The sequence below is a fragment of the Dermacentor silvarum genome, chromosome 2 (genome assembly GCF_013339745.2).
Source record: "Dermacentor silvarum isolate Dsil-2018 chromosome 2, BIME_Dsil_1.4, whole genome shotgun sequence".
Classification (NCBI taxonomy): Eukaryota; Metazoa; Arthropoda; class Arachnida; order Ixodida; family Ixodidae; genus Dermacentor; species Dermacentor silvarum.
This window is the reverse complement of record NC_051155.1, coordinates 193,061,773-193,089,705: the sequence shown is the minus strand read 5'-3', so window position 1 is coordinate 193,089,705 and position 27,933 is coordinate 193,061,773. Positions and strand designations below refer to the sequence as shown.

The window sequence follows — 27,933 nt, the reverse complement described above, 5'->3', positions numbered from 1 at the left end:
CAGCTCAAAAGGTCACAGTAATAGAATACTTGCTTTTTAAAAATATTTATTGCTTGTGAGAGCACGAAAACGATTGCAGCTCAAACTAGATCAAGAAAAATTCAATTACGAAAGATACGCCGAAGTTCTAAAACATAAATTTTCAAGAGGCTACGGGCTAATTCCTTAATAGGATCTTGAAAAATGGCATGCACTTCTAATATTAAAAAAGTAAATACAAAAACTGAAACCCGAATTAAAGTCAAGTAAGGGCATAAGAAACAGGCAAAATAATGACATAACTTCTTTTCTGTAGCCTAGATACCACTTTCTTTTTGTTGTTGCGCCGAAAGTCCTTGCCGAGCCTTCTCTGATGAATACGCCACTGAAGCAGCGCGTGCTGAGTTGCCTTAGGCGTTCAATTCTGATTGGCGGCTACCAAGGAAGTGAAGTTGTAACGAGGCACGCTGAACGAAACCACAGCACGACGCGGAACACTTCAAGGCGGTATGAACGCCAGCCTCGAGACGAACTTTGGTCCTCCTCTCGGGTTTCGATGCGATGAAAAAACACTCCAGCGCCCGCGCACGCAAACACGCACAGCGAGTCATCAGAGGAAGATGGCACGGTCGTATAGAGAGAGCCTCACCACCGTGGCGTGGCGTTCGATACCGCCCCGCTATGCGCTCCCTGGAGAAGGTCAATTTTAGAACAAGGCCCTGGGGGCGCCTGTTTCTGACGCTCTTGTGCTTCAATGAGACGCGGTAGGCAGACCCAGCGTCTCCGCGCACGCACGCACGCCGGCAGCGCACGCAACAATAGCGGTCCCGCTGCAGCTTAGATCACGCGCTCAATCACTCCCGGGAGCCCTTCCGAAGATGCCGCCTCTGCGCTGACAATAGAAATGCACGCGCCGCATTTGCAAATAGTATAGGGCGGCGTTAGAAGCCGTTCAATGCGAGCGACTCTGTATACGTGGCATTCGTGGGTGTCCACGTTGTCGGTATCGACTACGCTGAAAGAGAACATCTAGAAGGGAATGGAGAATCGGTAGACTTCAGCCATTCCTGCAGATCTGAAGTAATTTACTCGAACAGCAGCAGGTTCTCAGAGTGGTCACTGCCATCTTCGCAAAAACGACTTCGTTGCAATGCTCACAACGTCGTCCTCGTCCGCTGCTTGGTATTGCCTTATTTGGCTTCCGAACTACAGGCACAGACCACACCGACCTCATGGCCTGTTTACGTATGGTGGAATAACGCAAAGTGACGGACAGACAAAAAAAATGGGTAAGCAGGTAAACACATTCTGTTAATTAACTGCTCGTAGCATAGCACTCGTCCTTGGTCTTTTTTCTTGTGTGGGTGTCTGTCCGCCGCGCCTGTTGCACTAATTCACCACCGTCAGAACGCAATACCAACTGCTAGCACACTCAATCCTTAGCAGAGTCTATGTCGGGAAGATAACCCAGCACAAATTGCCAAGCGCCGAAGCTTTCGGTAGCACAGTGGTTGTCCCGTCCAGCTGCACGCTGCCGCATCAGCACGAATTCGAATCATGATGGCGGCGCTGTCAGCAAAACTTTGTTTTGGTGCAATAGCAATGATATGGACACTCCAGACGAATGGCCGCCGTCGTCGTCGCCGCCATTGGCGTCATCGTGAGGTTTCGTATAAAGTACAAGTGCGATAAGATTCGGCAGCGCCTGCATTGACGGCGTCGACTGTCGTACTGACGCATCCGCGTGATCCAGGAACCTTCTGCGGAACCAATGGCGACTGGCTGGAGATGTATGAATGGGTGAGCCACCACAACAAATGGGATCCCACAGTGATGCTGACGAACATAATTCTTTACTTGGCGGGAACAGCGCGAGTGTGGTTTCAGAACCATGAAGAAGAACTCCGTGACTGGGAGACCTGCAAGCAGAAGCTGCGAGTTTTCTTTGAAAAACCGTTGGGTTGGAAGGTCGTCGCCAAGAAAGAGTTGGCATCACGTGTTCAAACGTCCCCCGAAGATTACTTCGCCTGTATACAAGACGTGCTGGCACTCTGCCGCAGACCGACTCTGAAATGGCAGAGTCTGACAAAGTCGGGCATGTCCTAAAAAGGTATCGCCGATGACGCCTTTAATCTACTGATTTGTAAGAACTGTACTTCGGTTAACAACATAATCACGGAGTGTAAGCGTTTCGAGCAGGCGAAAAGCCGTCGTATCTATCAGTCATTTGCACGGCTTCCCAATACGGCTGCCTGTCGGTCTTGACACTCCTTCGTGGCAGCGGCAGCCTTCAGAGCAGCTGACGAAGATTGTGCGCCGTGAGCTGGAAGCCATGTGTCCCGCGGCTCTGCACCAACCTGTCAACGATACATGCGCTCTTATGATTCCCCTTGTTCAGGTTATTGTGCGCCAAGAACTCACCAATATCGGCTTTCAATCAGTTTGCACTATGGCCAGTTCCCGTCCAACAGAACGTCCTGTGCATACCGAAAATCAATGGATCCCTGGAGGTTCTCGCAACATGGCAGAGTGGCCAACGCCGGATGAGCGACCTATTTGCTTCAGTTGTCGCCGCGTTGGTCACGTTGCCCGATACTGCGGCAACATCACGAAAACCGCAAGTTTTGATATTAAGCATTTGGTTAATATCACTTACTTTGAAGTGACCTGCTATTGACGAAGAGAGCGTTTGATCGCTCGGTTCAAACAACGCTGCGGGTCACCGCTCGTTGCTTGCGTCGGCGGTTACATAAATTTGATGTCAGGAAGTTGAAATAAAAACAGTTTGGAATAGATTTACGCTAGAGGGCCCCAAGTTCCTAAAAGAAGCCAAAACTAAGCATGAATAGAAAAATGCAGATGCACTTGTCATCAATGAAGCTGGTGATATGCATTTTAGTGTGTCGTGTGTTCTGCTGGAAAAAGAATAATTGTTTCTAGATAATCACAAATGACACTTTTGTATTATGCGCATGCTCGCTCTCACAATATTTCTTTTTGTGTGCGCGAAAGTGCGGTGTATGTGTTCACCTTTTCTTAATAAAATTCAGTTGGTTGTCAGCGTCTGTCTGTCCTAAACTCTTTTCTTTTTGCCAATATTTCATGCTGTTTCAAGATTAAAAATCGAACATAGAATTCCGACATGAACTGACTGCAAGTCATTCAAAATAATGCCTTCAGAGTACTAACTTGCTGCTCTTACAACATCAATTCAAAAAAGCTGTGCAGGTCTCTATAATAACATGCTTACAGTGGGTCAGATAGTTGGCACCTTGTTCTAGAACGTAATAAATTATCAGCTCTCTGTTAATAATCTACTTTTGGAATCGTCTGTAGTGAATAATAACCTTACAATAATTTGCATCTAATAAAAACATTATTCTCTTTGAAGTACGCGCTAATTATTCTATATTTAGGTTTCAAATTTTCCGTGCATTTAGGTGTGGAACTTTTTGCTGTATTTATGAAAGAATGTAAAACCACATGCAGGTATAACAATGATCTTAAGATAATCTAGAATAATTTCTTTTAATTGCCGTACACATTTTTCTTGATTACTGTGTATCATAGCGCTTTTCAGATTTTTATCTGCGTTGTCTCTTTTCATTAGTGTATGGTACCTTTTAGCTACTCAGGTTAAGGTGACAGTGCATTTTCTATTTCCAGAATCTTTCACGTTTTCACTGAATGTTTCACTCATGATTGGAACTGTCCTTGTACCCAAATATATGTAAATACGTACATATATGTAAATAAGCACCAAGTCCCAAAAAGTCAGTGTCGTGGATTGGTCGCAGTTGCTCCATGCATGTTTCGTCTCTGTTTTGCTGTTATTCTCGATGTAAATATGCCTTATCGTTAACATACCGTTCCGGACACAAATATAGGCTGATAATGATGATGATGATGACGTCTTGTTATATGCGTGCTGTTAATGCTTGATTTATGTCTGTAAGTGCCTGCGTATTTGTGTTCGTTTTTTTTCTACCAATGCTTTTCTTTCTTTTCTTGTGAATATTTGTGCGGCAATCGTTTTCCCCTGATATTTGTTGATCTCTTATCTCTTATATCTCTTATCTTGATTTTTCGTATATAAATAATATTTTAATATATTTATTTTGCTGCTGTGCATTTACGCCTTCAAACAATCAACCTAGACAGGAGGAACCAAACATTAGGTGGCTATAGGACCTCCTTTTGTATTTCATACTTACCAAAAATGTAACTATATGAGAAGCAATTGATAAATTGAAATTCAGTTGAAAGGCATGCAGAGAGCACGCGAATGCTGAGAGCGTAGCAATATACTTTTTGGTGGCTGTCGGGACCAGTAAAAATTTGTACAAGGGCACCGAAAGGGGACCTTGTGGTGGCCGCCGAAGTTAGTGGTAGCTGGCCTGACAAAAAAATGGCCAGGATGACAGGATAACGAACAGGACGACGGTGGCGACAATGAAGACGTAACATTGACGATGACAAGAATGAAGACAGCTACACAACGACGAAGATGACCGATGGCGATGATTGCAGGATGAGCGCTGAATTTCAACGATAGCACGACGGCAAAACGGACACCCCGACGATCACGGCCCGACGGTTCACTCACCGTGGGCCCGGTATCCTATGCTGGGTGCCTTATAGAGGTTTCTTCTCAGTCGACTTCTGCCAAGGAAGCGCGATACCGATAAAAAGATTATATTGATACATGTAATATATGGCAGAAAAATTTGTTTAAACACCTAATACCTACGTGTTTTCCCGCAACTTCCTCTTCACGAACACTCTTCCATTAGTGTGGCCTTGTCATGGTGGACTCCTTTTCTTGAGGAAAAAAAAAAAGACACACTCGCTGTAAAGTACACTACGCAAAAAGACTAAGATTTGTAGGAGCGGGAATTTATAGGTGTTCATTTTAGGCATGTGAGAGAAGTTACGCTTTCACGGCATGCCCTAGAACTATTGTCTGGTTTGGGAGTCGTGAAATCAGGGGGCAGATTTACAAAGATTTTCTTTTGTACGTACTATGTGGTAATGGCCGGTCACCTTAGATAATAACATGTAGTGCATTCCGGCTTGGCTGAAATTATTTCGTACGAACAATTCTAGCGTAAGAAGTTTTTGCGAATTCGGGCCCAGATTTTTTGGACATCCAGACCAAAGTGGCGCATCGTGCAGTTTCTTGTATCTCCAACTTCCTCTTTTTGCCCCTGCGTATATGTTCGCCGGTGTATAAGTACGATAGAGCAAAAGTAAGAGAGATTGAGAGATGACTGGTTTTCGTTCTTTACGGGTCGTCAATGCCAAATTGCGTTTTTCCACTCATCATCTTTGTTGTGTTTTTCGGGATTACTCGGCTATAGAAGAAAGAGTCACTACGATAGTGGTCATTTATTGGAAGAACAGGAACAAAATATTTCGTGGCCAAAGAAACACAAGTAAGGCTAATGCAGCACGCGTGCATGGATGCAAGCAGATTTCCTACTCCGGCTAACACAAGACCCACATTGAAATTTGATAAAAAAAGTTTAACCAAGTAATTGTGCTGTGCGAGAACATAAATTCGTGCGCTCAAGTCAGACCGCTGCTCAGGCCCTCGTCCGCATTTCGGTCTGAGCAGTGATATGACTGGAGCGTCAGAAGAACGACTGTATAGGTGCATATAAATGAACTTAAGGAGGCTCCACAACAGCAAGCGATAGCCAGGCAAAAGATAACAATATTTTCTGGCCGACTCAGCCTTCAAGGTGGGGGTTGTGGTGCGCGAGGCTACGTATAAGCGTTAAAATTTCAGGCTTCCCTGAGTTGAGCCCTCAAGCACCAAGTCACAAAAAGTCAGTGTCGTGGATTGGTCGCAGTTGCTCCATGCACGCTTCGTTTCTATTTTGCTGGTATTCTCGATGTAAAGATGCCTTATCGTTAACATACCGTTCCGGATGACTTTTCTACGTCACCGACCGCTCATCATCGTCAACAGCAACGAAGGAACACAAACACTTTTGGTCGCTGTAGTAGTTTCTTTTATCACCCATGTGCTTGCAACAAACCACATGATTGCACGATGGATGTATAAAATCACTACCACAGCAGCAAGTCATGGACAGCAACTCGCTAGCACAACATACATATATATACAGCAGAAGTACTAATAATAACGTACTATTGAGCAAACGCGCGCTTGGATGACTCTGAGCAGTTCTCTGAAGATTCACGCGCTCTTTTATCTCCAGTGAGGAGATGCAAAACGCTAAAGCTTAATAAAAGCTGTTTATTAGCGCTGTAATCTATTCGCGTGAGAAACATGTTTGTTCGATAACGAACTCAGTGGTTTGCGTGTTATATATCATATTCACAGAAAACTGGTACGTGTATTGGGGCACGTACCAAGGCTGATGATACACCTTTACTTTATCTGTATACGATTTTCCGCAAGATCATTGTTGACAGTGAAGCTAAAAAAAGAGGGGGGGGGGGGGGAGGAATCAATGGGCGTGGAACTTTCATGCACATGCCACAACAGAAGTTACTTGAAAGGAACAATATGACATTTTGCTAAAGACAAAACCAGGCTTCCTGCCTACATATTTTGGCACGTCTATGTAACTTGTGTGATAGTGGGTGCCGCAACCTACGATGTTTTTGTTTTTAAGATATGACCAGCAAATCATAAATGTGCTTCCTCTGTCGCACTATGAATAAAGCTTAGATCCCCAAGGAATATTGCGCGAAACTTGTCTCGGGGACGGTTGGGGCAAAGTTAGTCTCTGGAAATATCCCAAGCACCATAGTTGTCACTCGTTAACTAAGTGCAGTCGGTTGCATTTTAATTTTGTTCTCGAGCACACTACTCCAAGTTCTTTTTCAACACGCTTTGTACGTGGCGGTACAGCTCACTAACAACAAGCATAAGCTTCATAACATATAACAGCATGGCCTGTCTCCATGGAGATGTAGTGTTTGCTGAAGTTTGTGAGAACAGGTATTCTGCTAATGAAGTGAAATGTCCCATCTCTGTAGTCACAGAACCGGAGCGTTCAAGCACTCTGACAGCACTTTGTATGCCGGTTGTCTCGTTCACGTTGATTTGTTCTTGCGAACATGCGGCCCATCTGGCACAAATAAAACATTTTTAACAAGCAAGATATTCGTAATTGTTCCGGTGAACAAGAATTTCATATATTGAATATGTGGCATGTGTTACCGTCTTGACTAGCAGCATTGTTATTTTTGCCTGTGTTAAAGCACAAAGTTCGGAGCTCGTAGTACATATTACGTAATGAAACTCGGACATACCTAAAGGCTTGCAGTTTTGAATACGTGTCGCCTTGACAAATAAGATTTCTTTCTGTCAGGTACAGCCAGATGTGCATTTATTAATTAATTATTATTTATTTATTTACTTATTTTATATGCTCTCCTAATTCGTCTGTTACTGCATCTTAAGCGCAACAAAGCGTTCATAAAACATATCTGTGCAATCCTGAGATGTGCATGGCCGAACCGGGCTGCTAGATCTATTTTAAATAATCTTAGTCGGGAACTCGCCGTAATGTTTATTTACAATAAAATAGTGCATATGCCCTCCAGCGTTTACTCGCGGAAAGGGCCAGAACCGCAGCTCGGCCACGGCTTGTTTTGTCACCCCCTGCGACTACGGCAAACAGAAAGTTCAGGCCCAACTAAGGCAAGGCGTACACCGCCCCAGACAGCCAAGACGGTAACACACATATCCTTTTTCTCTCTTCTCCCTCCCCCCCCACTATCTTTCAGCACATCACCATATGACGAACTAGCAGACAACTCTGCTCAAGTCACAGTCACAGTCCCCGCCTCTGCATAGGTATGACAACAAGGAAGCAGATGGATGAGACGGCTGTGATGATCAGGAAGAACCAGAAGAGCGTGCGGTCTATCACGAGCGCAATCTGTCGCCACTCATTTACAGTCCGGGTGAGGTGCTCTTCCCGTTGTTGCTTCTCCAGTAGGTACCGCAAAGTCCGCAGCACTTCTTCCTGCACGCGCTTAGTGGATCCGCCGCCACTGCCTGCGCCACTGCGACACCGTCGGTGCCTGGCTGTTGCGGAGGCGTTGTTTCGCGCCGCGTCGCCGTGGATGACAGGGCTCGGTGACTCGTTGCTCGCGGAGTGCTCGGCGTACTCGCCACGCGGGTAGCGGTCTTCGCCGCCGATCAGGACGCTGTCGACCACGAGCCGGAAGGTATCGTCGGCCGGCCGCCGGCCACCGTCGCCGTCGTCGTCGAGGTCGGAGCGGTCCTTGGCAGGCGCTGTGCGCGACGGCAAGTCGTAGAAGTGCACGTGGTTGTCGCCGACTGTCTTGCGGCGCGCCGGCCTCGAGAACCACCCGCGACCGGATGAAGATCGGTCGAGCAGGAAACGGCGGAGCCACGCCGGCACTTCCTTGCGGCTGGGACCACGGTAGTGGAAGTTGAGCACGATCACTGTCATCACGACCGAGATGGATGTGATGGCCATCACGGCCGTGAGGTAGATTCCTGCATTTCGGTTGAACGAGCGACATTGTGAGAATACATCGATTCATCATGCACTTCGAGTATGAGTTAACAATACCGAACCTCTAACTGTTGCCTTGCGCAGAGTCCACATAGGTTATGTGCATAACACACCAAGGGATCCGCCCATATTTGAATCGACCAGATGAAACTGCGCCACGCTCCAACGGTTGTTAAGTTACACTCTAAACCTGGTAACATTACGGAAGATCAAAGTAACGTTTTGTTCGTCATCGGTAACTTTCATTTAAGTAGTTCCCGAGTTTGAATATACTGAATAATTTTCTTCAGACTTTGCACCAATTATAGCAAACTGCGGCACCAAGTGTCATGTTGCAGCATGTATAAAATAAGGCCTGGCGCTTAAGTGCATATTTTTGAAATTTTGATATTATTGATGATATCATTTCAGAGCTGGTTATTTCTGTGGTTAAGCTTATATTTTATAAAGAAATAACCAGAACATTCATGCCTATGTGGTAGTTGCCATTATTTAAAATACAGATGCCTTTTTTTTCGCACATACAAATTTGCACTTATAAAATGCTACTATACGTTTAGGGTGCCGCTGTGAAACAACTTTAAGCATGCGAACTCTAAGAGCTGCATTTTCCCGTACATGTGAAAATGGTCAGAAGGGGTTATATATCGTATTTCGATCGCAGTACGGAGGATAACCTGCCTAGTAGAAGCATTTTATTGCTGTCATATCCACCTTCCTCAGCTCATGCAACCTCCATCTTATTATAGTCCGATTCCCAACTCAATGTGCCGCCGTTTTCCTAGCGCTTAGAACTGTGCGAGCGGATTAAGGTGCCCCACATACTTTAAGATTGAAGGTCGGGAGCTTCATTTCGTACTCATGTATCGGGTGCACTGACCTAGTAAGGGTATGGACTCTGATGTCTCGGGCATCTTCTCCGCTATGGCCAGCATGAACACGGAGAATGCGAGCAGCACTGTGACGCCGAGTGCGATCTTCTCGCCCGAGTCCGGCGGTAGACAGAAGACAAGCAGAGTGAGTACGGACATCATGATGCAGGGCATGACCACGTTGTACATGTAGTAGAGCGTCTTGCGCCTGATAACCAGAACCACCGTGATGTCCGGGAAGGGCTGGTCCGGACAGCACGGGTAGTACACCACGTTGCGCACCATTCGCGCCTCGAGCAGCTCCCACTCGCCGTTCGGCATGTAGTTGACCAGGTCGACCTCAGACGTGCGATTCTGGATGTCCACCTGCACGTGAGCAATTTTGATTGGTCACGTGCTGGACCATTCTGGTTGACTGATGATTGATTAGGGTCTACACATCAGTACTATACGATTATCTTTAATGCATATAGCTCCGGATGAAATGGCATCATTGCTTCCTTTCCTTCCTTTAATTCCCATCGCTTGCACTCCTTCCCTTGTGTAGGGTAGCAAACCGATCGTGCACCTGTTTGAGCTTTTCTACCTTTTCTTTCTTTCTTTTTTTTGCTGTCTCATCTTATGTGCAGCATTCATATAAATGCGATGGTGTGATGGCGCATTGATATCGCACGACCTTAGCGTCAGAAGAAGGGCCTGCATGTAAACATACAGGCACAGGGCAGCCGACGCGCTACATCGTGTCGGGTATCTGAAAGAAAAGTCAGCGTTGCATGTTTGGTCAGAGAGCATGTGGGCCAAGCCTTGCTTTCCCTTTCTATCCTTTGATGCAGTGCATCCGCCGTTTGCACCTGTTCGCTGCAGTTGGCTGCACTCGACCCCCACCTCTTAATTTATGTATCCCTTTTGTCCCATTACTGCAGTGCTTGTTCTCCGCGCATTACCCCTGCACGTATTTTTGTCCACTTCCACTTCCCTCTACGTTATTATTATTTCTACTATTTCAGTCAAACATAATATTTAATTTCTCCTACGCTTCCTCTGGTTTCATTGACTTCGCATTGTTGTGACTTAAATGGATGTGATGCACTTGAATAATGGTGCATGTGCATTTATGCCTGGTGAACATATTTTATGTATACGAAATTATTATATTTATGATATGGTATGCGCTTTTCGCTCTTGTGATGCCCTGTGTCTCTACTGTACGTGTAGTGTTTGTGAGATGTTTAGCTGTATTTCTCCATGGTGCAATGTTGTGCTTTGGTTTATCTAAATGTCGTTTTATAATGTATCGTTCTAACCTATCTGATGTGCGATACATTTCCGTGTTACTCATGTGAAAAAGAGTACCCGGCATCATGTGTTGGTGCCAACATCTTATTTATTAATGTCAAGAAAACATGTTTATGCCAAGCGTATATAATTTTATGAATCCATATCGCATACGTCTATCAAGAGGAAGGAGTGGCATTTAGCGAGTATATGTTATCTGCTGAGGCATTACCGAGGCAGAGATAAGAGATTTCGACATAGTTGGCTCTCCGCTTGTCGCCAAAAATGTCAGGAGGCAAACATTACGAGCTGGTGCTTTGCATGTGTAAAATGGTGCGTCACGCCCAGAGCACGACACTTGAGGCGGTACATGTAAAGCGCATTGAAGCACATTATTACGTTAGTCAATCGCATGATTTATAAGTCGCGCTCATATCAGCAACGGTTTTCACTAACGCCACAGTGAAATACTTTAAATTAATTTTAGTCACCAGGTCTACATACTTAATTGAACATCGACTCGCGTTTCTGTATCGTGAATCGTCATCTTTAGACTCTGTACATGGATATCTTCGCATTTCACTCGCAGAATGATGAGTCTACCGCGCTCCGAAATCAAACACGTGACGGATAAACAGGCTGGTCTCCGTCCGAGGGCACCACAGAAGCTTTATTGGAGCACTGGCTTACTGACGCACAAAATGAGAGTTGTGCCAAGACAGTGATAAATTCTTCGCAGACGTTTCAATGCATTAGATGGACATCCTTCGACCTTATAGTCGTACCCCAACAAAGATTGAATCTCAAAGCACTGCGGGATTTTGTCGTGGACAGCGACTTGATCAATGCCCTGTGAGCAGTTTTTTTCACTCTTTACTCTGTGTTTCTGTGAATTGTTCGTACGTAAAACCTATTTCTTTCTCTCCTTTACTTGATTCATGGATTTGTTTCGATAGTTTTTATTGCTTCGTTAACTCTTCTCTTTTTCTTGATGTAATTGTTGGCTAAGATTCTGGGATAGCCAGTCTTCCCATATTTAACAACCTATAAAGCAGCACAAGAGTCGCCAGTCTCTAAAGAAGCATTATCGGATTAATTTCCTTTCGTGTTAGGTATGACGAAGGGCCCATATTTAAATTTTATAATACATACATTATTGTGCTAAATATGGCGGTATCTCACTTTAATATACGAAATAAAAGAGTCTTTCTGGCAGTTTTTCAAGGAAACAATAGTTTCACTCTAGCATATCGGAACTTCTAAAAACTAAATTGGTACCAACAACACTTCTCTGAATAATCAGTGTTTTCTTAATATTTTTGTTGTAACTTTAAGAATCGTGAGCTACATATGAGACTGTCGAAAGCTCCTTTAAGGGAATGAAACCTTTGCCTTGGTGTATAATCTGACGGTTTACCGTCTTCGTGAGCAGTGATCGGTTGCGAAAATGTAGCTCGAGGTCACTGCTCGGGAAGAGAAGCTAAATGATCATCAGAGATCTTTGAAAGATGAGAATGATGTGCCCTTAGGGAGCCGACAACTAGTTGTACTGTAATCTGCAATATATGGCAATGGCAGTAAACCATTAGAACAGTAGTTATTACAAAGAGCCCAAGATAGAGCGCGTCGGTGGTGACATCCGGTTAACCAATAAAATGACACTTCAACTTCACGCGCACATAAAATTGCGTATGCGCACCGAAGTCACCATGCTTTGCAGTGACAGGGTTAGGTGTCGTACACCAAGATATTAAAATGGCTAGGACGCGATGTTCTCTGATTATACTGTGCCGCGTGCTTTAGTGGCCAGGTGGCAGCACAGCCGGTCGCCGCCGGGTTTGAGCCCACGGCTCTGGTCGCCGTTCAGCCCCCTTCACTTGCTTGCTGGCGTCCGCAGCACTCCATGTTAGGAGAGGAAAGCTTGGGTCGTCAAACAAACAAGCGTCTGGTTTGCTACGCTAAGTTATTAAACTATGGCTGCCAGCGTTGAACTAAGTACCAGAGTAAGTTCGTAATCCAATAGAGAAAAGTAGCTTTTTTTTTAAATACTCGCCGCGTAATGCTTTGTTAAATGATGACACGTGCATGATCATTGCACACTTAAACAACCTAATGGCAGTAACTAAACATGACCATTAGCTGCGCAGAACGTAAAAGAGTATGTGAGAATGAGCTCTTGCCGCCGTCGTGAACAGGGATGATTCATTTTTAGCCGTCCATGAGTGCTATTACAAGGGTGAAACGCAGCGCTAAATGAAAAGGCGTGTATGTAGGTTAGGTGGTGTCTGTTATTTGATAAATCACTGAGAGAACTCTTGATGTACTGTGGTCAATTGGTTTTTACTTCTCAACGCAGTTTTGAATAACTAGTCGGCGGACAATCGCCACGACTTTGAAACGAGCGTATATGACAAGCTCGTTGGCTACTATAGCTACGCACTGGTGGACTCTTGACTAAGAAGATTACCCTTATACAATCTCAGAACACTCACCCGAATGCACTGCTAATCGAATTTGCCAAAATGTAGCGCACACCCGCAAGCAGTGGTTGCAAGGAGCGTAGGAGTGTACATCTTGCGTACATCTTAGTGTGCATCTTGTTTGGACTAACATTAGCGGACTTGGAGCGCTTCTAAAAGGCTGTCGATCTCTCTTGAAGTTGTGTTAAAGCAATTTGACTGGGATCGCAGTGTACAGTTAACTTTCCTGCAAGCAATTTATCAAGAAGTTGTAAGTAAATGGTTTTGTTTTATTGACGTTGCACTTGTTAACGAGTTTGTGTTCGCAATCGACCTTTTCCCTGTCTTGTCGAGTTGGTTGAGGAAATTGGATGCGTCGCTTTTTTTTTTTTTTGGTAGACACTGTTTGCGTAGGATGAACTGCATGCTAAGAAAATAGGATTATGTGAAACTTTCGAATAAGAGTTCAGCTTATCGAGCTCATCTTTTGAGAGCTCTAGCCCCTTCATCTCCTTTGCTACACTTTCACCGATTATTCTAACTAAAGCATGCTTACGAATGTAAGTAACCCAGCACCTAACCCCGCGGTAACGCAGGTGGAAAGCTTGAGTCTATAACAGTGTTAGAGCGTTAATGCTCGGTTGCTATGCCGAAAGAAATGTAAATGACGACAAACGTGCACTAATGGCTCTATACCGAAGACTATTTTGTGAACCAATGGATCTGCAGTAATGTGCCGTCTGGGTCGGTAAGTTTGCCTACCACTGACGCCAAGGCTTAAAACCAAACACCAGTGCTGAAAAATTTAATCTGAGGATAATAGGAGAAAAAAGACCATACATCAACATAAGGCGTCTGTTGCGGAACGCCGGCCACTTATAGGTCGCGTCACAAGAAAAGACGGATCCACGAGACACACAACAAAGCCTTTAATGGCGAGAGACGAACACAAAAGGTAACATCATGATAAAGGTGCGCACACTTCTTGGCGCCAGCCGCGGAGGCAGTAGCCCACGATTCATGATTTTTCTTCGTCGTCTGCTAATCTCCGACATCCTCCGGGGCCTCAAATGAGGTTACATCTAGTTCCAGACGATGTAGCTTCTCCACTGGCCTCTTGAAGACTTTGCCTGCCTGTAATCGGATTAAACAGGCACGCCCAAATCCGTCAGTGCCTGGGTACAACTCTTGAACCCGGGCTAGCGGCCAGAATAACTTGGGCGTGTTAGGAATGTAGACTATTACGATGTCGCCGACCTTTAAATTTCTTGAGTGATGCGCGGGTGAGCGATGAGCCGATGGTAGTCGCAGCAAATATTCATGTTTCCATTGCTTCCAGAAGTCATTCATCGTTTTTTTGTAGATGTTGAAAGCGTCGCTGATAGTCGTTGCCATCATGGCTGGTTACTCGGTCTAACAATGTCTCTCTTCTGGTAACGTCGTAAGTTGCTGGCCCACTAGGGAATGCGCTGGCGTGAGGGCTACAGGCTCGCCTGCCTGTTTATCACAATACGTTAGTGGCCGTGAATTGAGCACCGCTTCAATCTCAGTCATAATAGTTGAAAGTTCTTCTGCGCACAGACAACTTCGACCTAAAACTTTGCGGAGTGCTATTTTACGGTTCCGACCAACCGTTCCCACCAGCCTCCCCACCATGGGGTCCGCTTCGACGACTGAACTTTCATTGAATTCTTTCGTTCGCAATGTAAGCCTGGAAGTCGTCTTGTCGTAGGACTTTCCATATTTTTTGTAGCTCCCGCGACGTTCTCCTAAAGGTTAAGGCATTGTCGGAGTATATGGTACCTCGCAGTCGCCTTCTTGCAATGAAACGCCGGAATGCCAACAGGAACGCAGGTGAAGACATATCCGAGACCAGTTTCAAATGCAGTGCTCTTGTTACTGCACATGTGAAAAGTACGATGTACATTTTCCTGTCGGAGCTCTCGGATGACTTCGCATACAATGGTCTGGCAATATCATGTCCTGTAGTGTCGAACGGTTTCGTCCTTTCGACCCGGCACACTGGAAGCGGCGGGTACGGCGTCACTGTCGGTTTCGTGCGAAAACGGATGCATAGAAGGCATCGGTTCATTGCTTTCTTTGCCGCTTGTCGTGCTCTTGGGACCCAGAATCATTCGCGCACGTTGTGTATAATCGCCGTTACTCCTCCATGCATGACTAGACGAAGGGCATCCGCAAATACCAGCTCGGTGAAACGATGTCGACTTGGAAGTAGCAATGGATGCTTCACGTCTCGGCAGTCTGTGAGGTTTTGTAGGCTTCCTCTGACGCGTAGAAGCCCGTTATCGTCGAGAAATGGGTGTAGTTGTGCTATCCATGAATTACTGGGCAACCCTGTCTTTCTAGCAGCCAACTCCTCTCTTCGGGAAACGATTCAGTTTGAACTTGCCGGATCCAGTATCTCTCTGCTGCCAATATTTCTTCAGCAGAGATGACTCCTGCTTTTTAATCTTGCATTTGACGTTGGAGACAAAGCGCTGCACCCATGCTGTGACACAGAGAACCTTGTGCAGTGAACTGAACATTGTGGCGTCTATCAGTGGGGTTAACTGCACTGCGTTTCCTGTAGAGTGAAGCGTCGTTGGTTCTGTCGCTGTTATCCCTAAGATGTCGTTGATTTGGGGCTGTGAATGATTCACAGCTGGCCATTTTTCCGAGTCGTTACTCAGCCAAGCTGGTCCTTGCCCCCAGTCTACCTGGGTAGCCAGTGCATCTAAGGAAACACCTCGGGTCAGTATATCAGCAGGATTGGGTTCTCCTGGACAATGCCGCCAGCTACATTCCGAAGTAATAGACAGAATTTCTGTGACTTGGTTCTTCACAAAGGCGTCTAAAGTCGAAAGCGCTCGCTGTAACTAGCCAAGCACTATGGTTTCGTCAGTCCAAAGAAAACATTGTGCTCTTGGCATGAGATCTCCGCAGCTTTCCACTATATATTTTAACAGACTGCTTTCTGTCAACGCACCCATTAGCTCTAGTCGCGGCAATGATAGAGCTTTCAGTGGGGCTATCCTTGACTTGGCTACAATCAGAGTGCTTGCCACGCTCCCATTCACATCTTCTACACGAAGTTATACACAAGCTCAGTATGCCTTTGTGCTTGCGTCGACGAAAACGTGTAGCTGATGGTCACGCGGTTCTGCAACTCCACTCATGAGGTGACGGGGAACGTTGACTTTGGACAAACGGATCAACTCGTTTCTCCAGTCGTGCCACTTTTCCGCAATGTGATCAGGAAGATATTCGTCCCAGTCGGCCTTCGAAACCCTTAACTTCTGAAAGAGCATTTTTCCTTGCACTACGTACGGCGCGAGAAATCCTAATGGGTCGTAGATCCTTGACACTGTCTGGAGGACAAAACGCTTAGTGTACTTTGCCTTCTCCAAGAAAGTAAATATGTTAAAGAGGTTGTAGATGAAGGCGTCCGTTGCTTTGGACCAACACATACCCAGCACTCTCTCTTGATGTCCAGCGTTCTCATAGGCTAGAGGGGTAAGAGCATCATTGGAGTCGAACAGTCGTTCTAGTTGCCTACAGCTTGATCTCCATTTCTTTAAAGGCATGCCAGCATCATCCATCAGCTCTTTCGTGCACTTGTAAAGAGTGACCACTGCTTCTAAGTCATTCGCTCCAAACAAGTGGTCATCGACGTAAAAGGATTTCAGAAGTAGCTATGCTACGGCACTTTTCTCGGGATGAACTTGTGTCTTCAAGTGATGCTGTATAGTAGCCGTAAGCACGAATGAACTTGCTGTAGATACATAGGGTACTTTGGTCATACGCCAAACCTCTACCGCTTCTTCCTTGAAAGGAACAGCAGGTCTTTTGTCAAACCAGAGAAATATGAACATGTAACGGTCCTCTTTTCGTAACTCCACTTGCAGGAACGCCTTCTCGATGTCTGCTGTCATAGGCACTACGTATCATCTGAAGCGAAGGAGAGCCTGCAGTAAGTCCGGGTTTAGGTTCGGGCCAGCTTCGAGGCAACTGTTCAGAGATCTCTCTCCTTTGGCGTGAGAGGACGCATCAAAAACCACGCGCAGCTTGGTTGTGAGTGAGTCCTCAAGAATAACCTACCTGTGTGGCATTTAGTAGGCAGGGCCATCTATCTATTCCTTCTCGAGTACAACTTCAGCATGGCCGGAAACAATGTGTCGACGAATCGCCGTATCGTATCGGGCTTCGAGATGCACTTAACCAGATTTCGTAAACGATTGAGTGCGACGCCGTAATTGTCTTGTAGCAGCTCAATATCTGATTCTTTACACGGCATGGCTGTTTAGTACCGCTTTCCAATCTTTGCAATTTTACGTTGGAAAACAGCCCACGTGTCTGGATGCCCATGAGTTGCTTCCTTTGGCGCAATTCCCATAGCATCCAACGTCCAAAAGTACTCCAGTGTGCTTTGGTCTAATCCTTTAGTTTCTTCAGCTTGCACTCGCAGGACGCAGATCATCATTTTGGATGTTCCGTTTATGAAGCTCGTTTTCGTGACAGGACCTTGCAGCGTCCAGCCGAGAGTGGTCTTGTGGTCTTGACCGTGTTGTGTCTGGCGGTCCTTCAGGACAAAGGAGGCCTCATCGACAGACGTGACGCTATCAAGTGCTCTTCACGCTTGTCGTTTCTCGCGGCAGAGGAGTGTCAGTCAGTCACCTGGGACTGATGGATGAGCAATTAGTCTCCAGGCTGCAATGATTCATCGGCCTCATGCGTCGCTAAACAGCAAAGTCGCCCTTTGGTGCGTTTCCGTGAATTACCAGCGCCGCCCGAACTATGACGAGGCCCGGCGCCGACTGTGACGCGCCAACCTGGAGCCCCCTTTCGAGACACCAGCCACCGCCCTCCCTGGAAATGGTGGCTTCAGCGAACGGACCGCTACGGAGAGGCGACTCTTGCAAGGGGCCAGCGTCTAGCATTCCCGTGGGGGCCACATCAACGTTTGGTTCCCAAGGTGTCAACCGCTGCCTGTGTTCGGGGGTGACCAGGTAAGATTGGAGGCGGAGCTCGGTGGCACGGGGGCGACGCTCATGGGCGGGATATGGTGAACTGGTCGGAGGTGGTCATTGGCTAAGAAGAAATAAAGTGCATTCCCTCGTTGTGTGAAAGAGGGAAACGGAAGGGATAAAAAGAAGAGCTGAAGTGTTGTGAGGTGTCGGACATGAAAACCAGATCATGTAAATTTGTATATTAAACCCTTTTCCCATCTCTTCGACGTGGCTCTGGGCCTCTCCTTCTCCCGGTACCTGGCCCGGCACCATCCATGGACGCTTGGTGGCCGCTCGGACCCTCGGACTTCGCAACAACCGCCACCAATCCTTGCACTTTCATGCTGCGTATGATGTCGCCGCTCAAGATGTTCCACAGTTGATCAGATGCTATGAGCAGGCTAATGCCTTTCTCCCCACATCTTCGAGGCACAGTTTGGTCGTCCGCGAGCAGGTAACTTTGCTCTCGTAATTTGGCTGCGAAGGAACATTCTATAGCCGTGGCAGGGATGTCGTGGCAGATTACTGGCATGGCTATCGCTTCAATGATGTGCTCGCTGTCATCAAATTGACTACGTAGACAAACCTCGACGACATTGTAATTTCTCACACGAGAAGGAGCGTCTGACGCAAACGTGTTCACCGCTAGGCATACGTATATAATGATTTTTAGTCCCACCAGCGCCACCAGGTCCTCCTTAGTGAACGTGCGTTGACTGCCTCCATCGAAGATGCCTCTGATATAACACGTCTCGTTGAAACCGACGATCCAAGAACGAATAGTCTGTAAATTAATGGCCTTTTCAAGTTGACAGCTTGTAATGGCAGTCGAACCGGGACTCTTTTCATTGGCTTGGTAGCATCAGATACGACGTTATATAACTTCTCGCCCCTTGTCGTTCGAAAAACTGGGTCGCACATCGTTGAAGCATGCCTGCCTTTGCCATGCCGCGCACACCAACTTCCGCCGGCACTCGTTTGCGCGGTGGCTCTTTATAGTACATCGGTAGCAATGCATAGCTTGAGCAAGCTGGTTCTTTTTCTTTGATGTACTCGTAGTCAAGGTAGCGCTGCATGCCTCGGTTGCATGTCTTGTAGATTTGCAAAAGAAACATTTGTTGCGGATTTGTTTCCATTCTTCCGATGCATGCTGGACTGATGACAATGGCCCAAGCTTTCTGTGGGACCCACCGCCTTTGAAGCAGGACGCCGATAGAGCACACTGCTCTCGTGTTTCGAGCTCTATCTGTGTATATCACAAGAGCTGCTCGTGTTTCTTGCAAGACGTTGTGGTTGCCTGCCCTGAAGCAGAGGGTACCGTGCCTTGTTCGTCATCCTGGAGACGGCTATGGCGGTGGAACGCCACGACGATTTCTTGTGGCAGGGATTGAAGCAGAACGTCGTAGAGCATTGCCGCAAAACTGCTAGTTGGAACGTCTAGGACGATCAGGCCACGGACATTCAGCTGGACTCCGTCGTACAGCCTGCGCGACTCCCTCCTATCCGATGGAGACGTCACGGACTGCCGTTCGCGGAGCGCTCTGAAGTGATGCTGTACAATCTGGCTCCTGTGCCCGAACCTCTTCTTTAGCAGATAGATGACACTCCCATAACACGCTTCAGTCGTTGGTAGTCCGGCAATGGCAACTGCTGTTTCCCCCTACCAGGTAGTTGCGGAGATAATAGAATTTATCAGTCGTGCGCAGAGTTGTACTCGCGTGGAGAGCACCATTGAATTGCTCCCAAAACAACGTCCATTGACACGTCCCTATGGAAAGGCTTGATGGTTAGTGTTGGGAGACGAGCTGTCGTTGGGGCAGGTGGCGTATTGAGCGTCGTCGAGGGAGGAGTCTGCACCGTGCTGCCGACGCTGAGATCATTGATCCGGCCCCGGAGGTGAGTCAGGGTCTCAAGCGTCTGGTCGTCATAATGCGCTGCAGACTCGTACTCCCTTTCAAGATCCTCGATGGGAATCACGTCTTCAAGCTCGGCATTGATCCGTCGAAGCTCGTCACGGCTGGCGACGAGCTTGTCTAGAACCTTGCTGAAAGCCGTACGGTCGTTGCAGCCGCTCTCCAACAGCTTCGTCGCCTCATTCCTAATTTTGGTTGATTGGGTTCATCTAGCAGAGCGTTTAGATTTCCGGCGGTGCATGTTTCGGTAGGATCATGGATTACTTGCTCGTGAGGTAGCCGGCTCCACGCGTTGCTTCTCTGGGTGCGGTTCCCATGAGGATCAGGTTGCTCCAGCTGCAGTTTCTAGAAGAAACTCGTCGGCGCCCTCTCTATTTGTCCACGCCGTTGGGATCCGCTCGCTGTCCGGGGGTTTAGGCACCATACGTTGCGAAACGCCGGCCACTTATAGGTCGCGTCGCCAGAAAAGACGGATCCGCGAGACACTCAACAAAGCCTTTAATGGCGAGAGACGAGCACAAAAGGTAGCATGATGATGATAAAGGTACGCGCATTTCTTGGAGCCAGCCGTGGAGGCAGCAGCCCACGATCCATTCTTTTTCTTTGTTATCTGCTAATCTCCGACAGCGTCTGTTACCGAGAAACATCACTTAGAGGAGAGCAGAAATATTATTCCAGTGTAGAGTGTTATCGACACTCTACACTGTTCTCCCCCTCTCCCCCCGTCATCCCTTCTCATTTTATCGCTTTCTAGTAATCAACAAAGCTATATTTAACGTAAATATCTTGTCGGCATGCCAACTATTCTCATAGGGATTATAAGGCTGTCAGGAAGGCATGTACACAAGGTAACAAGCATTACAGTGTACGTGTCCACGCAGGCGTCAAAAGAACTACGAGTACACTTGACGTATAGATTGGTAAATAAAGTTTACGAAACCTCGCAATTAAAAAAATTAACATTGGTTTCAGCAAAATTTGTGATATCTTAAAGCCCACTTAGCAGGCAACAGTTTTCTAAACAAAGTTCAGCAAAACCGGGAAAGCACAGCCGTATGCATCCAACACAAGGAAACACACTCAGTCTGTTGGTTTACAGTAGGGAATATTACGAAGGGCTAAATTAGAAACAAAAGCGAGTGAAACATGGCTCAATAGAATTGTACCTATACAACTGCCTTGTCATGTTATCCCTGTAGTTGAAACACCAAACGTGCTTTGTCCACGAAGTCCGAGGCACTTCTTTTGTTCAGTGTTGCTTTTATCTCCGCATGGTGCCGCTTGCCCTTTCTCGCTTCCTATTGCATTCTTGCCGTGGTGCCTGTAGGGTCTCTGTCTAGATGTGTTCTCATTTCCGTGATAACTCCGATGACCCGCCTTATATACTAGGCAAAGAGCAGGGTACATCGTGTCAATGCTTTTCATGTTTCCTGTGGCCGAGCCATTGATTCAGTTCTCTATACTGCACCCAATTAAGTGCACGCATGGTGGGTGTATGCCTTGAGTTGATAAATTAGTTGGTTGACTGTTCCTTAGTGAAATGATGCAACGCACTCTATGTATCGGCCGCGAATCTGGCAGTATGTGGGTTCAAAACATTAAAAAAAATTCTGGAATATAAGTTGACAAAGAATTACCTGGACATATTAAAACATCGCGTTTACTGATACAGATGTGATGTGAAGAATGAATAAATATTACAGTTAAAACAATGAGATTACCAAAAAAGTATGCACTTGTCTCGCTCAGAAAATTGCAAATGGCATTACAAACGTTCCTGTGGTTGAAACCCAGAGCAGTAGCATCAAAAGAAAGTGCCATCGGAAGAGCCAAGTTTACGCCAACATTTCGAAAGGGTTCTCCCAAATTTATTTTCCTTTGAACAGTGAACCGGCAACATACTAAGAAAGAATGTTCTTGAGATTCGCTCTCACCACAAAAATGGCATAATAGCGACGGAGGCAGACGAGACCTATGCAGCTAAAATTTAAGTGGGACAACTCGACAACGTAGTTTTGTATGCTGGGCTTCAAACTTTCTAGTGGAACACCATCTATTTTTCCAAGGAAAGTTTAGACGCAGAAAATCAGAGGGCGATGAAGATTTTGCAAAGTTATTGGCAGTAGCAAATTTTCAGAATGGCGCCTCAATGACGAACGTAGACGTTGGTAAAGTTGAAATTACAGGGCTAACTCTGGATGCCACTGCGAGTGCATCAGCAAATTCATTTTGGACAACATTTGTTGCCCGGCGCGCACGCCAAACGAACGAGGTGTTTATAGTAATAGCAAACTGGGCGAGTTGGTAGTGGTTCATCCTTGAAAAGCCGCTTAGAGCTCGAAAAAAAAAAAAAGAAAAGACGACGAATTGAGGCAAGGTCTATCTTCCATCTTCACCTAGTTCTCCGTCTTAAACTTCTTTTCAAAGATGAGCGATGTGTAATTGTCTTGTGACGAAATAATCTAGAATGCCTCTAGTAGAGCACTGCACGGGCCGATTTTTTCAGCCCAGCCCGGGCCCGTTTTTACGTTGGGCTGCCCGCCCGAGCCCGACCAAAAGTTTTATGGCAAAACCCGGGCCCGGCCCGGGCCCGGAAAATAATCTACGTTACCCGCCCGGCCCGGCCCGGCCCGCCACCCCTTTACCTGAGGCCCGAGCCCGGCCCGAGCCCGGCTCGAAACCGGCCCGAACCCGGCCCGAGACCGAAAAAGACATGTTTTTCAGGGTCGAGACGCGCGAGGATAACTCGTTGCACGTTACATCACACCACCAGAAAGTTCGAGCCCTGCCCGGGCCCGCGTCAGAAAACCCGAGCCCGGCCCGGATCGGGTCAAAAAGCACATGCCGTGCCCGAGCCCGGCCCGATCCCGCGAAAAAACTGCCCTACCCGGCCCGGCCCGACCCGTGGGCCGGGCCGGACTCGGGCTTTCGGGTAAGCCCGAGCCTGTGCAGTGCTCTAGCCTCTAGGACGTTTCATAAATTGGTTGTGATTAGCGAAGCAGATATTAAAAAAAATCAATGTTCTAAAATAGGGCAGACAACAAAGACAAAAACACTTTCAGTACAACTGCCAATAATTCAGCCTGAAAGGTAGGCGCGATGTCTCTTAGGCGAATGGAACAAGCCCGTATACAACGAGCTCCCAAGAACACCTTCCTCGCGATGTACATAACGTAGTATTCGTCCAATACAGAACTAACTGCTCTAGCCTCCGAAATGGAGCTGCTGAAGCTAGAGTGCTGATACGTTTAAATTGCAACAACAATGCATTCCGCCGTAGATTTTGACATATTCCTTGAAAATAGTGCCAAGCATTGGATTGCTGCTAAATAGATACGACTACGTTAATGCTCGTTTTCAATCCTGCGTTAATACATGTGTCGTAAAGCGAATAATTACTAAGTTAATTAGTTAGCACCACACTCCGAGTTGGCGCGCAAGGAACATCCGCCCCTGTCACATCAGATGGATATAGCTTATGTGACAGAATGACACTTTCTACCACACATGATTTTTATGTAGATTCACGATAAAAATGTCACCTAGTACATGCACAAAGAGTATAGTCTAGAAGCCTAGAGGGCAAAGCTATTGATGAAAAGTGTTTGAAAATTCTCTTTTATGAGGACCACAATGCGAAAAAGAGTGCCCAATCCGTCCGCGCCATCACTATCGAGAGGTGCGTTTCTTGAGTCCTCTAGGAGACAAGCGTGCGTACTTTGAGGAAACAGAAACACGGTGTGCTGCTTCACTCACCTGAAGCCCGTCGTAGATCCAAGAACCGAACTTCATTGTGCACACCTGGTCGTCAAAAGGAAAGTATGTCACGTCCACTGGGCAGGTGCTGCGAAACTTGGTGGGTGGCGGCCAGAACACTCGGCCCTGGGGGTCGATCATGGCGCGTGTCTGGAAATAGCCCCGCGTGTAGTCGTCCGCACTGCGAGTTGAGCACACAGTGACATTTGTAGCTTGGTGCGAGCTTGAGAAAGAGAGTGTAAAATAAAAGACGTGTATGTAAGCAAGTATTTTAACAAATTATGTCAGTTAGTGCTGCCGTGGCGTTTTGCTATCATACTCAAGGAAATCGAATGAAGTGTGCTGGAAGGTTCTCGTAAAGTGTGACATGAAGAGATACGTAGTACGTCATGTCGCATCGCTATCTTTGGAACGTATACACAACTCGCATGTTAGACAGCCCCAATTTGTATATTAGTCGTACTGGATTCTCATAAACGAAGCTTTGTGACCTCAGCCTTCGGACGCAAAGCGAAAAATAGGTTTGTAGCAGATGTCCGTCCGATTTCGCTCGGTGGATTTTTAGATTGCCGGAAAGATAACTTTGCGAGACACCCTCGATGAAGTCTTTAACTGCACGGGACTCGCATACTTTCTACCCCGAGATATACGCCAGCGATATATGCAAGCTATGCAAGTCTGCTAGAGCCATCCTTCAACACATGTTGTGGGGATGTAAAATATATCAAGAAAAAATGGCAGTCTCCCCGGAAAATCTAGGGGCGCGGTGGTCGGCCACGCTGCTCAGCTCAGAACTCCAAGACCAACTTTGGGTCGTCCAGCGAGCCATGGATGCCGTGCGGGAGCAACAGCTCCCAGTGGCCATCTAGGCGCCTCCAGGCCCGGGCCTCCCAATCGCCGGATTTCAAATAAAGTTATGTCACTCACTCTCGATGAACGAAATGCGGTGGGCCGGCTGTGCATTAACCGTTGCTGCACATGTCAGAATGATATGAACACTAATGTTGCTATAGTATTCTTTAATCGCCAAGACAGCTTATTTAACTTTTATAGCGTTAAGCTGGCCGAGAACCGTAATAGCGGCACAATTAGCGGCCTGCAAGTCCATCTTTCAATTTTTGTTTTGAGGTGCTGTTTTTTTTATTATATGGTTTTTAGGAGATGTTGGCGCCTTTAATTGGCGCCGGCTACTCCTTTTCACATAGAGGTATGAAAAAAAAAGAAAGAAAGTATGAACCTACACGCATTAAATTAAATGTCAACTCCAAATCACAATAACACAAAGTCCAGGCACATAAGTGCACTAATACCACACTAATACTGAAAGTCAACTCAGAAACACAGCAACACAAAGGTGCTGTTAATGCGACTAAAGGGGGTCTCCTTCACGATCTGAGTAGTAGCCTGACGAGCGGCAAAAGCGTCGTGTGGTCGATTATTGACAAGCCCTCAAGAGCACCGAAGGAAAGCGACGAACGCCCAGCCCATTGCTGTTACGCTTTTGCATTTGTGGATGGAGAGAAAGGGCTCACGTTGCTTGGTTCGAGTGTCAGGCCAAACTTCCGATTTGCTTCTCGGAGCGCGGTCAGGGTGGCTCGTGTTCACCGCTCTGGGCGCAGTTCCGGCGGACACTTGATCATATACTGTCGTCCTGCTGTTGCTCCGAATCAATGGAGCGCGCGGCGCTCTCGGCAACGGCGTGCAAACAGTTCTCGCGAGGCCGCGGAAATGTTCCTACGCGCCCACAAACCAGCTTGTCCCCACACTGGCGCTTGCTTCCTTTGATGCTCACTTTCCTAACCATTCCCAGTATTCAGACCAAAGTATACCGTAGCACGCCTCCTACATTCTTTGTGTATACTTATCGTCATGTGTTTCTTTTTTTGCAGCGTTTCCTGTTGTCGTTGTTCTGAGCATGAAGTTTTGTGTTCAAGGCCAACAAGGTGTGTTGCTTTAGTCATACGTAGCTGTTTTGTGCTGTTTTTATTAATCATTGCATTTGTAAACTACGATCGATTCTAAGGCTCTGCTCTATTTCATTCTATTACTTCTTTTGCCATCTGTTTCAGTAAATTGTTCGTATATCTAACTTTTTCTTTACGGTGCAGTGTTATGCGGACGAAGGAGTAGTTTTTTAATGTACTATAGTGGTGGCTTTTTCATGGTTGTAATATTTCTCTATTAATTATCTTGTCAATTTATTTCCCCATACGCTTTATGTCCTCTCTGCATCGAGGAAGGCGGGCGTTGTGCATCTTCCTCAGCGGCGGCGGTGGTAGTGGTGGTGGTGGTGGTGGTGGCAGTAGTAGTAGTAGTAGCAGTAGCAGTAGTAGTAGTAGTAGTAGTAGTAGTAGTAGTAGTAGTAGTGTAGTACTACTACTAGTACTACTAGTAAGAGTAGTAGTAGTAGTAGTAGTAGTAGTACTACTGCTGCTTCTACTACTACTATACTACTACTACTACAACAACTACTACTACTACTACTGCTGCTGCTGCTGCTGCTGCTGCTGCTGCTGCCGCCGCCGCCACTGTTTCTAGTGGTCATAGCAGCAGTAGCAGTATAACAATAATAGTAGTATAATAATGTCGCAATGGCGCATGACCAACGCGAACTAAATCATGGACGCACTGTGTGATAGTACCGTAAACACGAGAACAGTTAAAGAATACGTGCTGGTACGACACTACAGGGCATAGCTTAGTCGATATTGTAGACTCACGAACTGTGCTTTTTTTTCTCTTTTTTGCAGCCAGATGACATGTATAGTGACTGAGCACCGAGACATTGTGTGTCTGTATGGGGCACCTTGTCGCTGTTCTAGCTCACTGCAGATGGAATATCTATGCAGGAAAATGTAATTCCAAGAGATGATATTGTACTGACTTGTTGTAGAGAACGATGTCTGGCAGCCAAATCTTGTGGCAGGGCAGCCTGAGGTTGCTGAAGTTCCCAAACTCCAACGGGTCCCAGACGAGGTACTCGTCGAACCACTCCTGAAGGAAGAGAAAGAATACCATTGATACAGTACCCGTGTAGATCGCGAAAAGATTATTTGACAGGACTGTACGCACCGAATCGAACAGTTCGTTACGTACAAGGGTCTTGTTGTGTTGTTAATTAAACAATTAGATAATGTAAAAATTGGCCATCGAAGGTCTGGCTATCATCATCATAATCGTTTTGATGTGATGTGAGCACAGCAGTGGCCATAGACGTTGAGCCACCACGATGGTCTTGAGCCATGCTTCAATGAGAAATCGTATTTGAAAATGCTGCTATAGGAAATCAGGAAAGAGAGAGATGGCGAACAAAGAAAGAGCGGAAAATCTAAACACGTCTGTATGCCATAAGCCACCGCAACAGCCACCGAACAATTGACACCCAGACGAAAAGACCACGGTCGTGCAGCTTAAGATAACCATGAGCGTCGTTATATTAGTTATAACTTGATAACCTTCAGAAAACTGAAACTGATTAAGTAGATGGAAAGGTGAAATTCCAGGATGGGAAGAACTAAGCATTTCGACAAGACGCGATACGTGGATATTTGTCTTTAGAATCGCGTCCAATAGTGTAGGTAGGTAGATAGTAGCTAGTAAAATTTATTGAGGGCCGGAAGAATCTTCACCCCGTTTTTATAGGGGCAAGACTGCGGGTCGCTCCCACGTGGGACGGGAAGGCCAAGCCTCACCACCGCATCGTGGGCTTTCTGGACAGCCCGGAGTTGATCAATTCATTCGTGGCTCTTGACCAATGACTAAAATGCTTCCGTCATCAATACGTGGTCCGTGTGGTGCTGTACTACACTCTTGGATGCTCTGGGAGTGTCCAATAGTGTAGTAAAAAATATTGGCAGAGTATTGTTGGCAAAGTAATATTGACTCAAATGAACAAACAACCCCCTTACTTTCAATGAAAAGAACGAATGTCGAAAGCGCCCGAAAGCATAAAAAATAAATGTTCGCGCTAATCTATATCAGCTCTCCATGACGCACCAGCTATTTACCAAACGTCCAATAAGCCCACAGTCTTGCTGGTACTGCAGCCGTGTATTGTGAAATTGATGAATGTAACTGATGAATAGCCTGCCTGCGCTATACACGCGATTCGTAAGAGCCGCACACAAAGGCCATCCTCCATTAAG

The 27,933-nt window shown here is 46.5% G+C and overlaps 1 protein-coding gene across 1 annotated transcript in view; it reads right to left on the bottom strand.

The window, feature by feature from the left end:
- Window positions 1-5,338: 5,338 nt before the first annotated feature.
- LOC119442365 (neuronal acetylcholine receptor subunit alpha-10-like) overlaps window positions 5,339-27,933 on the bottom strand; it is a 175,269-nt gene continuing 152,674 nt past the window's right edge. The window contains exons 4-7 of the mRNA XM_037707220.2: window positions 26,673-26,782; window positions 23,789-23,969; window positions 9,388-9,745; window positions 5,339-8,488 (exon numbers count right to left, since the gene is read on the bottom strand). Coding sequence (XP_037563148.1) covers window positions 7,794-8,488; window positions 9,388-9,745; window positions 23,789-23,969; window positions 26,673-26,782 — 1,344 coding nt within the window. The 3' untranslated portion in view covers window positions 5,339-7,793. The remainder of the gene's footprint in view (window positions 8,489-9,387; window positions 9,746-23,788; window positions 23,970-26,672; window positions 26,783-27,933) is intronic.